Consider the following 13770-nt stretch of genomic DNA (forward strand, 5'->3'; position numbering starts at 1 on the left):
ATGACTTTGAACTGGAAGAGAGTAGATTTATACTAGATAATAGGAAGTAATTCTTTACTGTGAGGGTGGTGACACTGAACAGGTTGCTCAGAGAGGTTGTGAATGCCCCCCTCCCTAGAGGATTTGAGGCAAGACTGGATGGGGCTTTGAGCAAGCTGGTCTAAAGGGAGATGGTCCTGCCTGTAGCAGAGGGTTGGAAGTAGATGATCTTAAAGGTACTTCCAACCCAAATCATTCTATGATTCTATAAAATATCACTTCCAACTAAAAGATTCATCTCATGTGTTTCCTGTAACTAGCTAATGTAGATCAGTACAATAACCGCTAAGGGTGCACTTAGCTGATATCAGAAATTTTGTCTAATCAGCCAGTTGACCTGCTTTAGCTTAGTTTTGCACCTCATAGCCACCTCTGAAATATATTCTGGGAAAAAGCACATTAAAGAAGGCCTTTGCAGTGGAGATGAAAACTACCATCTAGTATGAAAGGGGCAAGGCAAGCAGCCCATAGTTTTGCTATAATTTTTTTTTTCCATGAAATTTGAGAACAATTTTTTTCTCAAATGATAACATAATATGAACCCCATTTATGCTATTTCATTTTGTTCTTATAACAAATAACAAATAGGAAAACTGAAAGTGTGTATGTGTTGATAGTGTTCACCAGAGTTTCAAAAATATTAAGAACATCCTACATGTAGATACTACCTGCAGATGCATACGATTACTTCCTTTTATTTCATTTGGTTGTTCCAGTAGAGACTGCTTTAAAAGAAGACTTCACTGAACAGCTGACAAATTTGGATGCGGCAAGCAGAGATGAAGATACCTGGATCTTGGATTGCAGACTGTCAAACCCGTTGGCTCACTCAAGCGAGAAGGAGAAGATCAATAGGAATTCATTGCATTTGAGTCTGGAATTGAATGTGAGTAGCACTCAATACTGGATTTCAACAAGTATTTTTATATATGTTTCTGATCTGCATTTATTTCTGATGTGTCTAAAGCCATGCTCCAAAATATGAGATGAATAGAAAAGTTTTGGATGCAGTACAGCTTTCCAGGTGATTTCTGATTCCATGTGTCTATATGTGGCTAAGTCCTGAGAGCAATATATACGAAAATATATAAATTATATGAATAGATTAAGATATGTGACATGTGATTACTGAAATCACGATGGGCATTTTGTTTAAATTGGTTATTTTCCTGGAAGTGGATTGGAGGAGCTTGCAGATGACCAGGATTATTTGAGTCAGTAAGCAGTGAATGTGAGTGCACATGTGCATGCATGTGTACAGCTCAGGAGTGCTTGAAACTGTGCTGTTAGTTTTAAAATTTCTCTGTTTTGGGGAAGCTGAGCTGGCACTGGAATCAGACTAGTCATAAATTTGTCAGGAAAAGTTTATAAACTTTCACATGCCACCCTGAGTGGGAACAGAATGCAGTGGAAGAGGAAAGAACCAAATCAAGCGTGCTCTTGTAGCCTGTAAGGCCAACAGTATCTGAGTTACATAAAGAAGAGGGGTGGTCAGCAGGGAGAGGGAGCTGATTGTAACTGCCTGTTCTGCCTTTGTAAGGCCTCATCTGGTACTATGTCCAGCCATGAGGACCCCAGTACAAGAGGGCTGTGGAGCTGCTGGAAAGGGTACAGGAGAGGATCACAAAGGTCTGAAGCATCTCCAAAGAAGAAAGGTTGAGGAAGTTGGGCTTGTTTAGTATTGAGAAGAGAAGGCTCCAAGGAGACCATATTGCTGCCTTCCAGTACTTAAGGGGAGCTTAAAGGCAGGAGGGAAACTGACTTTTTACATGTTGTGATGGTGATAGAACCGTCAATGGTTTATGCGCTGATTTGGCTTGGTTCTGTGAGTAGCAGAGCAGAGGGACCTGTGGAGGAAGTTCTTCATACGGAGGGTGGTGACACACAGGAACAGGTTGCCCAAGGATGTTGTGGATGCCCCATCCCTGGAGGCATTCAAGGGCAGGCTGGATGTGGCTCTGGGCAGCCTGGTCTGGTGGTTGGCGACCCTGCACGTAGCAGGGGGGTTGAAACTAGACAATCATGGTGGTCACCCAGGCCATCCTATGATTCCATGATTCTATGATCTTGTGTGTGGCGATCCTGCCAATGGCAGGGATGGTGGAACTCAATGATCTTTAAGGTCCTCTTCAACCTAAGCCATTCTATGATAAAGGATAAAAAGACTGAAAGACAGCACTGTGAAGGCAGTACCTTTGTGGTTTGTGTGAAGAAACAGTGACAATTTGTGCAATAGTGACATCTATTGGTGTAAATACCAGAACTGATACAGAATCTGACACATTGAAAATATTTGTTATGATGATTGTTCCTGTTCTCTTGCAATTGCCATAAAATTGACTTGGTGTCCTAACCTTCAACTCCTAAAATAATTTAACAATGTTGTTGTACCATGGAAGTACAGGTTTATCCTTGCAATAAAACACTGAGATGAAAGCAAGTAACTGGATTGAAAAGAACTGATACAAATTGCTATTGCTAGTACAAATGCACACTACAACATGAAGAATCTAACCCATGATGACATTTCGTCTGTATTTATCAAGTCCTCCCATACAGAAGAAGAATTTAATCAAAAGCCATTTAAGTATAATAATTTGAGTAAAGTAAGACATCTAAGATCAATAAGCAGTTTGCTTCCATTTTCCTTTATTCAATCAGCATTTTCTGTCTAGAAATCTTATTAAATGTGTCATAGAAAATAGAATTATTTCACTACCTGAACAAGGAAAAATATTTATTCATACTTAGAACAGCAGTCCCCATATCTCTTAAAAAGATAATAGGCAATAAGTGATCCACAGAAAATTTTATCCTGCAGCTCACACCCTGTAACTCCTCCTTGAAAATCAGTCAAGACAGAACTCGGGGCTGAATTACTTGCAGAGCTCTAGGGTATCTGTACTTATTCTTCTGCTACGAGTCCAGGTCCGTTAATGATAAAGCATTAGAAATGGAACTGCCAGAAGAACGATGATGAGAAAGCTGCTACTGGTGCTGCCATCAGAATCTATTTGGACTTGCAGCACTGGTACACGCAACCTATGAGGAAAATCAGCAAACCACTCTCAATGATATTTGAAAAGTCACTACAGCGATGTGAAGTCTGTGGTGACTGTAAAAAGGCAACAACACATCCATTTTTCAGAAGAGTTGCGAGCAACTAAGGGAATTACTGATTTGTCAGCCTTATCTCTGTGCCAGGGAAGATCATGAAGCAAATTCTCCTGTAAGCTATGCTTAAACACATGGGAGAGAGGGAAGCGATACAAGACAACCAGCTTGGCTTCGCCAAGAGCAAGTCCTTCCTGACCAACGTAGTGGTGTAACTGCAGCAGTGAAAAAAGGATGAGCCATCTTTGATGTCAACTGTCTAGAATTCAGAAAAGCCTTTGACAATGTTTCCCTGTAACATCCCTCTCTCTAAATTGCAAATATATGGATTTGATAAGTGGACTGTGATAGATGAGGAAATGGTTGAAAGATTGTTCCCAGAGAGTGAAGTGATGAGTGTCGTGTCTCAGGAATCTGTACTTAAACAGATGCTCTTTAATATCTTCATCAGTGACACTGGTGGTTGGATCAAGTGCGCTCTCAGCAAGTTTGTGGGTGACATCTAGCTGTGTGGTGCTGTTGACATGAACTGGGAATTTCAGCTTGGAGAAGAGGAGGTTCTAGGAAGACCAGAGAGCAGCCTTTCAGTATGTACAGGGGGACTATAAAAAAGAAGGGAACAGGCTGTTTGGCAGGGTCTTTTGTAATAAGACAGGGGGAAATGGTCTCAAAATACAAGAGAGGAGATTTAGACTGGATATAAGGAAGAAGTATTTCACGTTAAGGACAGTGAAGCACTGGAACATTTTGCCTAGGGAGCTGGTGGCTGCCCATCCTTGGAGACACTCAAGGTCAGGCTGGATGGGGCTCTGAGGAGCCTGATCTGACTGTAGCTGTCCTTGTTCATTGCAGGGATGTTGGAGGGTTTAAGGGTTCCTTCCAATGCAGACAATTCCATGAAATAAGCTTCATGAATTGCTCTGGTGACAGCAGTCTGTTCCCAGATGCTGTCTTTTCTGTGCTTCTCAGACTGAACAGCATGACAGCTGTGGTCAGAGAATGTGTCCAAAATGCAACTCCAAAGCAAAACAAAAAACATTTCCAAGGAATACTGACTGAATTGGACCTATTCATTTCCTCACGATCACACTAATTCATGTGATCTATGGCCCGTCTTTGCTATTTGAAGAAAAAAATTTAACATGATTGATGAAAATTTAGGTATTACTGTTTTGAAATGTAATTATGTTACTTAAAGTGACAAAGTTAAAAACAAAGCTGCTTTGCCTTGTTCTGCCTTACAAGAGCAGCCTTGTATAGAAATACATTATACAGTTATATATGCATATATAGAATCATAAAAATATCCAGGAAAAGATTTTCAAAACAGCCAAGTCCAAGCATCAACTTGACTTATCGTGTTCCATCACTAAACAGTGTCCCTTAGTGTCATGTACATGCTATCTTAAACCCCAACAGGGATGGGGATTCCTCTACTTCCCCAGACAGTTTCTTTGTGTTATTGAGAAGATGCTTCTGTTTTTATTAGCTGGAAGGAGGAAGATAAAGTAGATCAGGAATAAGATTGTGAATGAATTCTGCTCTAACAGGAAAATGTGCAGTCTGAATCAGTAGTCTGCATTAGTTTTTAAGATCTTAATTTCAGCATGCTGGATTCTCATTTGCTGTCTAGAATGCAGAAGATAAGGAACCAACACAAAAATGAAACTCCACCCTCTACTTCATACAGAATTTCATCTCACATGAAAAGGCACTTCAATGAGGCGTACATCTGGGGCTCAAATAAGTATTAATAGATAGCAGTTGCTCAAGAATTTCTGGTAAATCTTTTGACGTGACTGTGGATTTTACTTTATTAAGTTTTTATTTTAAGCTTTAAACTATTAAGTCATGCTATAGATGGAGTTTAAAAGGCCTGTTGAAAATGAAAAGAGGAGGAGAATAGAGCAACCTAGAAAAGAAATGCAGGAATGCAAAAGACTGAAAATTCAACTCTGTTCTTTCTTACACAAAATGCCAGTCTTTGTGTTATTGTGCACAAAGATCCTTCTCATTTTACAGTTATCCTGTTCCCTATCTTTGTTACTTTGTATGTCCATTTCAACCTCAAGATCAACCAATGCATTCTTTGCTATGAGCCCTGCCTCAGAGCTTTCAATGATTTCTCACATGGTGGGATTTTCTGCTTCACTGTTCTGTATATTTAATGATATTATACAGACTATTTCAAAATAGTAAATTCTTTCTTACAGTGCCCTTTTGTTTTACAACTACTTAACAGTTATGATCTTTCTGATTACCTAAACTAGTCAATATCTCAGTGTGAAACACAGTTTTGATGAAGATATTAAAAACTACATTCCATGTTTTCAGTGCCCCCTCCACCCCAACATGCCTGATGTCTGCTCATACTTTTAGTATCATATAATGTTGAGTTTTGGTAAGAATTACCATATCTATGCATCTATTGTTAAGTCTAAAATCAATTACTTATACAGTGCTTGCTCCAAAAGTAATTCCTCTTGTTTTATTATGTTGGCCCACAACATCAGAGGTGGATGTTGTGTGGTGGTTGAACATTCCCATCAATATTCTATTTTGTTGCTGTGTGACAGATGGCAGCAGAGGGGCAGTCGGGCAACAATGGTGCCTGGTATTGAAGTGCATGTGAAGCAAAGGTGTGGCATTGAATTTGCTTGCTGAATGTTTATGAAGGCCAAAAAGTGGCTGTAAGCACGGTGTGATGGTGAGTGGTGCATTTCAGCAATGGTGACTGCAGTGTGAAAGACAAGCCATGTTTCAGATGGCCATGCAGATTTTTGAGTGCAATAATTTGAGTATTTAAAGCAATTATAATATCAGTACTTAAATTTCCAGTACTGCAAGAAGATTGCTCATATATTGGCTTACTGTATGTCAAACAAAAACAAACCTGAAAACAAGTAGATGCTCTTCTTATGTTAGAGCATTTGAAGAGATAAACTACTAAGTATAATATGAGATAAACAGTTTCAGAGGCAGTTGAAGTTGGGCAGTTGGCAGTTGGGCAGAGTTGGAGATCTTTATCAATCAGCAGAGTAGATGTTTAGCTGGGGATGGTGCATGGAGCAGGACTGGATCAGCTGAGTTCAGACCAGCTCTAACTCCTGGAGCTACTGCCACAACTGGCTGCCTCCATGTGGCTCTTCAGCCTGACACAATCAGTGCCTATTTCATGTCTATGATGCTTTAAAAAAAAAAGAAAAAAAAAAAAAGCAACTAATTTTGTTTCCAGCCCCTTTCTCTTAAAAATTCATGGTAAGTTTTGTTTTCCGTACAGTTTAGCTATTTCTATGTCTCTATGCCTTGTTTGTTTTTCTTTATTTTGCTGTGATCTGAAAATGCAATCTAGATAGATATGCTGTCAGGAAGCATTGAGCCCTGCTGTGTAATGATAGGAATGATTAGTTGTATTTCTGTCTTACTGTCTGTCCTCTTCAAAGAAATGTTAAAGCTCTCAGGCACTTCAAGAATAGCACTGGGGCTTGCTGTAGGTGTGACTTCTGTCTGTGATGAAATGTAGGTCAGAAAGGGTGTGGGTTATTAAATGTTCTTTAAACTGAAAGGAATGATTGTCCTTTTGCGTAATTAATGCATTAACTGCCCTCAGTGTTGCTGTGGCAGGCTCTAGGGGCTTTTCAGAGACAGCAAAGTGCTGTTGGTTTTGTTAAACAAAGAATCTTGTATCATTACCATAAATTATTTCTTTTTCTAAAGATTGGAAATTTTGTTTCATCCTTCAGAATGCAGCATTAAAGTCTGTTCAGAGAGACATTCCTGAGGAGATCTACCCAGTGTTAAAACACTTTTGCCTGGGGAGTGTTCCTTGGCTCAGTCCCATTTCCATATGGAAGTCATCATCCCTTCTTATGTAAAAATATTAAGGGCATGTAGAGATACATACTGTTTAGCCAGGGATGTTCTATTGATACCCGTGTGTTCTTCATCGGTTATATCCATATCCAGTCCCCGTGCTGGGGCTGTCCAGTGGGGTAATTGTCAGCTTGGGAGAAACGACATTACAGTATTTTTCTTTATTTGAGGTTGGGGTTTATAAGTAATGTTCTGAACTGGAGGTTCTGCTTAGTGTCCAGTTTCGATAATTTCCCTAGCAGCAGATGTAGAGATGAATCCTTCACTACTTCCTAATGTTAGAAATCTTGAACTTTTCAATTCCTGAAGTTTGCTATCAAGAGAACATACAAACAAGAGTACATATAAAACAGTCTGATTTTCTTCAAGTTTGAATTATTGCCCTTGTTGATATAAGGCATATTTCTACTTCTGGACTTCTAATTATTCTGTGTTCACCTCTGAATTTCCTAGCATATCAGCAGGAAGCATGATTTTGGCCTGACTCTCAAAGAACCATTCTTTTCACTACTGAATTGATCTTTGTCTCATAAATTTTGTTGGGAAATTGTTTAAATATAAAGCATGGTTTTCCTGCTTTTAAGTCCCCTTTTAAATTGAGTTGATCATATATTTTTAAATTCAGAATAGATAGTAAAGGAAATGTTTTAGCATAATCTAGCGAGTATGCTACCATGAAGTTTCTGATGTAGCTGTATTCCTGGTTGGTGACCAACCAAACTATTTTTGAAAAAATGCAATTTACAGTTTATTCACCATAAGTTAACCTTACCCCAAATAAATAAATACAGAAATAAACAAAGCTTAACCATAGAGTAATCTGTGAGAAACTCACGCCAGTGTGAAGGGAGTTTCCTACCACTTGTCTTACTTACCTTGGATTCTATGAGTATCTTGGCACAGGGAGTGATAAAGACTCTTTCATTCCATAGAACATCCTTGTAAGATGGTTATCTATATTAAGACTAGCAAGCCGTGACTCTTACAGGGTTGTTCCCATCCTTGGCACTTGATGATAAAGAGTACTGAAGAAGCGAGTCCAGAGCTTACTGCAGGAAATGGCCAATAGTAAAGAGAATATATTGCTCTATGGTTAGATCACAAATGAAGGTGGGAGTGATTCCAGTACCTTTTGTTTACAGGTATGTATGCAATCACATAATCGAAAGAGTGTCTGTAGGCTTTACCTATGCCCTTTGTGTTACAATCTGAGTTTAGGGAAACTTGTTTCCTGCAGTGCAGACCTTTTGCTGTTGACATTATGATGACTTTACTTTTTATAGTGTATGCGAAAGGCAAACATGTCTTTCATACCAAACCTGTTGGTATACTTAATTGTTGCTCGGTGTCTGTGATGTTCAGTTTTTCAGTGAATATTTTTCTGTAATTTGGCACAAGAGTGCCAGGTACAGCCAACTTTCTGAGAAAACCTGCTTCCAGCACGCTGCTGTATGAGGTCCATCATTGCAACTAAACAGCCCAGTGCAGGATGACCTTCAAACTTGGCTGCAAAAAAAGTGATCATCTTTGAATTTCTGAGATGCTGCTGTGGAAACAGGAATGAAGTAACTTCTTTAACATAAGGGTATTAGAAAATTGCAAAGCTGCAGGAATTTCTAGTCTCTCCAACTCCAAAAATAAGGAAAGGAAGAAAAGTGAAGACTTTTGACTGGAACCTGACCCAAATGTAAATGACTTTGTGACTTTCAAAGGTGCTTAAGAATATTTTGTACCATCACACGTTAACCAAAAATGCATATATTCCGTAGACTTTTTCTCTTAAAGTTCAACTACATGGACTAAGTAAAAACAATCTGACACGGGACTGGGGTGGCACTACGCAGATGCACGGCACCGAGCGCTGTGGGGCAGCGCTGGGTTGTTGCTACCGGAGCCGCTGACCTGTACCCGCGCTGGCTTGCTGCCCGCAAGCAGCTCGCGGCGCTGGGCGCGGTGCCGGCGTTCGGTGCCACCTGCCCGCGGCTCCCGGACGGCTCCGGTAACACGAAACCAGTCCTGCTGGGTGTTGTTCGTGGCCCTGCAGGCTGAAGTCTGCATTCCAAATGCGACCTGCCGCACAGCGGGAGGGAGTCTCTCCTTTTGCTCCCTTGCTCCGTTTCGAGGTGCTCGCTCGGGCCAGCCGAGACCCGAGAGCACCGCTCAGCATTTGCAGTGGGAACTTCAGAATTCGCACCTCGGGTTTTCACTTGGCTGTCTTTCCGGGATGATGGCTTTATCACGGAAGAGCCTTATCCATGCGGAAGGCCCGTGCAGAGGAGCGCTCGGGGAGCTCCCCGCCGCAGGTTCCCAGCCCGCGTCCTGCTACGAGGAAGTGGCGCGCCGCCGCTGCGCGCTGCCCCGGCTGGGAGCCGCGTTTATATAGCCGCGCTGCGAGTAGGAAGTCGGGCAGCCAGTAGGATTGCGGGAGAGGGAGCAGAGCCACTGGTTGCGCTTCCAGCCGGGATCGGCGCGCCGGCACACCCGCTGTGACAAAAAGCCCTTTGTGCGAGGGACCGAGCGCTGGAGAGCTTGCCGCGTCCTTCGCTTTTCCCTACCGGAGCCCGGGCAGCCGATGGGCGGTGGCGCGAGAAGCAGGAAGCAGCGGGAGCGCGGCCCGGCTGCTGCCTGCCCTCCCCGGGCCCGGCCCGCCGACGCGCAGCGCTGCGTGCGGTGAGCGCCGGTCCCCAGCGCCCGCACGGAGCTGGAGCCGCGCCCCGCGCCCAGCATGGAAGGAGGAAACACGGGGTGCAGCCGGCAGCTTCCCGAGCGGACGGGTCCCGCGGAGAGCGAACCGGACGTCTTCACCACTTTTGCGGTCAGAGCGCTTTTTGGACTTACAGCCAAGTTGGAATCGGTAACTCCCAAAGAAGAAGAAGCAGTGCTTAAAGCGTTTCAACCTTTGCACACCAATGTCAACACTCAGGCTAACAATCGGTATGAGAGGAATGATAATGATGGTGTTGACGACTCAGAAAACCAGCACGGCGCAGGCTGTACCAGTGACCAGGCTGACCCGATGTCTGGCAGCCGTGCTGAACTGGAGCCGGAGCCAGCAGGACAGAATGAAATACTTCTTCCCCGTTTAAGGTCTGTACAGACTTCTTTGTCTGAATCTGACAACGATGCTATTCTCGTACAAGGTACTTTGGTTCACACAACAAGTGACACGGAATCAGATGGTGAGAGTAAGGACCCAGATGCTGATGAAACCAACACAAGCAAATGTGGGCTAAACAATGCTGCTTTGTCTGCTGTGGCTTCGGACGGTAACAATCAAAGTAAGGAAGAGTCAGATTCAGAAGGGTACAGACACAGCGATGACACTGTGGGTAGAGATGACACTGAGTTATACCCACCAATTTCTCAGTGGTTTCCCAGAGAGCTGGACAGCGTTTTGGAGTGTGATTCCAGTGGCAAAGACAGAACGTTAATGGATGAGCAGTTCAGTTCCTTGCTTGCTACAGGGGAATGCCCTCCAGAAATTCCAGGTGAGGATCAAAGGCCTTCAGTTGATAATGCATCTCTCCATAAAACAGCACTGGCTGAAAAAAGTTTCCAGCTGCCTGCTTTTTTTAGTGGTCTACGTGTGAGGAAAAAGGGACTAAACACAGAGGATGGGGAAACTATTACAGAAATTAAGCCAAGGGAGAATGATTTAGCTCTGCTTAAATTACGACAGCCTGTTAAGAAATCCAACATTACATCAGGTTTGACCACAAAAAAGAAATCATCTGAACCTAAAGCAAGTCCTACTTTCCTGGAGCAGCTCTCTCACCTGTTAAACATAGACGTCTCCAAGAATGATGAGAGAACCCAAGATTCTGGTGCAGGGTTTGGGGAGACTGAGGACAGCGATGAAGGCCCAGAGAACAAAGCCTCTGGCAAAACAGAGCCACTGTTTCTCTCTGAGGAAATAAAATCAAGCCCTGCTGAATCTGCACTGGACGTCTTTAAAGCTTTATTCACACGACCTCCCAAAAAAGAGACAACAGCAGATCCTTCAGAGCTGGAAGCCATCAAACGCAAAATGAGAAATGAGAAAGAGTCCTTGAAAGCTGTATTTGAAAGGTCAAAATCTAAACCTGGCGACGGACCATCAGACAAATCTGTAGGTTGGCTTATTTTTTCTTCCTAAATCTGGAAGTAGATAGATATAAAATATTTTGATTTTTAAAATTAGTGGTGGGGACTTAAGGTCAAAGTGTAGAAAAGTCTTCTAAAAGGCAAAGTCTTCTACTTTAGACAGTCTCAGTTTTTGGATTCCAAACTGAAGAAATCTTGGGGCAAATTTTTCAAAATTGTTGATCATCTGCAGTTCTAGCAGAACTTAGAACTGATAATCACGGTTTGTTAATAAAAATCAGAAAATAAACACAAGTTTTTCATTTTAAAAGGTCATTACAAAGTAGTTTTCCATACGCTAAGTAGTGTTTAAAGTCAGTTTTGTATTACAAATGTTTAATGTAATGTACTTACTGGTCTCTTAATCTCGCTCTGTTTTCTTTTTTCAGTTTGATTGGCTTTTGTTTTTTAATTTTTACAACTAATATTTCATTTAACCTTTAGGAATAATTCTAGGATAAGAACTGATACAATAACTTACAGGTTAATTCAGTTTAATTTGTCCAAAATGTAGAACTTAGAAGTATTTATTTCTTATTTACATATGTACCTGGCTTTCCATATATTGATAAGAATTTAATCTTATCAGAGTGTGACTGAGGGTGTCCAATTAGACCACTTGAGTTATGGTTTAATACAATCATTTGCAAGGTGATTGTTTGTATGTGCCTGGATATTTACTAATGTTTAAGAAATGAAAAAAAAAATTGTGTATATGTGCACAATGATAAATGAGTTTGAGTGCAATTGAGACTTGGATGAGCAGCCATCACTTTCCCAAACCTAAAACTCTTTCAGCTACTCCTTTGCAGTTGCAATCAGTCCAGAAGCGTGCTGTAGGCTAACAGGGAAATTTATCCAAATGATTAAATTTGCAGGGTTGGACCCTAAGCCTGATAAGTTAATTTGCTGTGCTGGTTGCACTCTCTTAAAATTTTTATTCTTACGCATAATTAAAACATTCATAAAAATGAGTGACACCTGAGCAGACTGATAATACCAGTTTTAAGTAAATTACCTATGGGGAGGAGAAAAGAGGCACTCATGAGCCACGGCATGTATGGCAATTACAGTGCATGCGTGCCCTTCCCACCCCTGGGCTGCTGGTTCCTCCTTACACCATTCTCTGGCTGTGCTGGCGTAAGCGTCTGTGTGGCTTGCGGCAAGCCAGGTCGGGAGGGAGGAGGCACAGCCGTCAGCATGAGTGGCTCAAATGTCAGCTCTCAGCTGGCCTAGTGCAAGCTAGGCCAGTTTTCCCTGGGCAAAGCCGAGGTAGAAGGGTCTTGCCCTGCCTTTTTCCATGTCTAAATGAGCATTTTATGGGGCCACTTTCATACAGCGTTCTACTGTTGCTGCAGTTGTGTCTACACAATGACTTATGTGTTGTAGATCAGATTACAGAAATGCTAGGTTGAAAAAAAGACCACTAAACAGTTCTTGTTTTGCTTGTTTATTGTTAATGTTTCCCACTTAAATGGAAAATTTCACCATTCCAATTGACAGCACAGTGCTTTTACCAACTGCAGCAGCAATTTGATGTGGCAGCATTATGTGGTATGTGGACTGAGCAAGCTGCTGTGGGTGGGGCAGGAATTTCTCAAACCAGCTCTGCTTCCAGAAATCGTATCATCAAACAATGTCTCAGGTGAATTCCACCAATGTTCACTTGTAAGAGGAGTGAGGATGAGGCCTGGCTTTTTGCTCTGAAAAAAAAAAAATATGTATATCTTCCTATATATATATACACATATGTATATATAGGAAGAAAAACAAGTGTTTCTCACATCTTCGGTTCATCAAAGCATAGGCAGCTTTCTGTGCCGCTGTAAACAGTTTCAACAGAATCATTGTACATCACATACATTAGGATATCCTCCTCCTCAAAATTATTTTTCTACATTTTTCTGTACTGGTTTCTTTGTGTCCTGCTCGAGCACTGTTTGAATGATGACCTTTTTTGAGTTGAGTATATATGTAGAGCCAGATATCTGCTTTGAAACAACTGATACTGCCTACTTTAATTTTTTTTTCTTTCATAATTTCAACAGCCTGATCTGAGTCCCTCAGAGCAAGATGACAAGACTCCAGGGAGACTCCAGACTGTCTGGCCACCACCGAAGGCAAATCATGAAGAAGTAAAAGTAGGATTAAAGTACACAGAAGCAGGTAAAAGAAAGAGGTGAAGCATTCACAGAAATGAGTTTCTGACACTTTAAATGTTGTTTAAGATAGAGACAGTGATAATCGCAGTATTTTCTTATCTGGAAAAAACACACCTTGCTGTTTACTGTTACTTGTTAAGCACCTGACTTTTAAAATGCAAAATGGATAGATGTGTTGACATCTAAATTCTTGCCCATTTAAGTTTCACAAGGAAATAAGTGCTTTTTGGTACAACGGGTTATCCATTTGTAGTGGGATTCTGTTCAAACAAGCGACAGAATACTGAAGGAAAGGAGACCTGTCATCTGTGTTCATTGGCAAGGGCAATGACCTGCCTCAAACACTGCCTCAGAAGAATTAAGTAGAATTTAAAACTAAGCTTTCATACTATCTTGCTGTGAGAAAGTGTTCATGTTGATATTATGTGGTTCTTTCCAGTTCCAGTGGATATCCGTTTGC

General features: G+C 41.6%; 1 protein-coding gene across 1 annotated transcript in view; it reads left to right on the forward strand.

Moving 5' to 3' along the window:
• Nucleotides 1–9728: 9728 nt before the first annotated feature.
• Nucleotides 9729–13770, forward strand: part of LOC122179921 (formin) — a 120494-nt gene continuing 116452 nt past the window's right edge. The window contains exons 1-2 of the mRNA XM_042871171.1: nt 9729–11134; nt 13197–13314. Coding sequence (XP_042727105.1) covers nt 9752–11134; nt 13197–13314 — 1501 coding nt within the window. The 5' untranslated portion in view covers nt 9729–9751. The remainder of the gene's footprint in view (nt 11135–13196; nt 13315–13770) is intronic.

Source organism: Lagopus leucura, unplaced genomic scaffold (assembly GCF_019238085.1).
Source record: "Lagopus leucura isolate 7727_CA_CO unplaced genomic scaffold, USGS_WTPT01 Super-Scaffold_1, whole genome shotgun sequence".
NCBI lineage: Eukaryota > Metazoa > Chordata > Aves > Galliformes > Phasianidae > Lagopus > Lagopus leucura.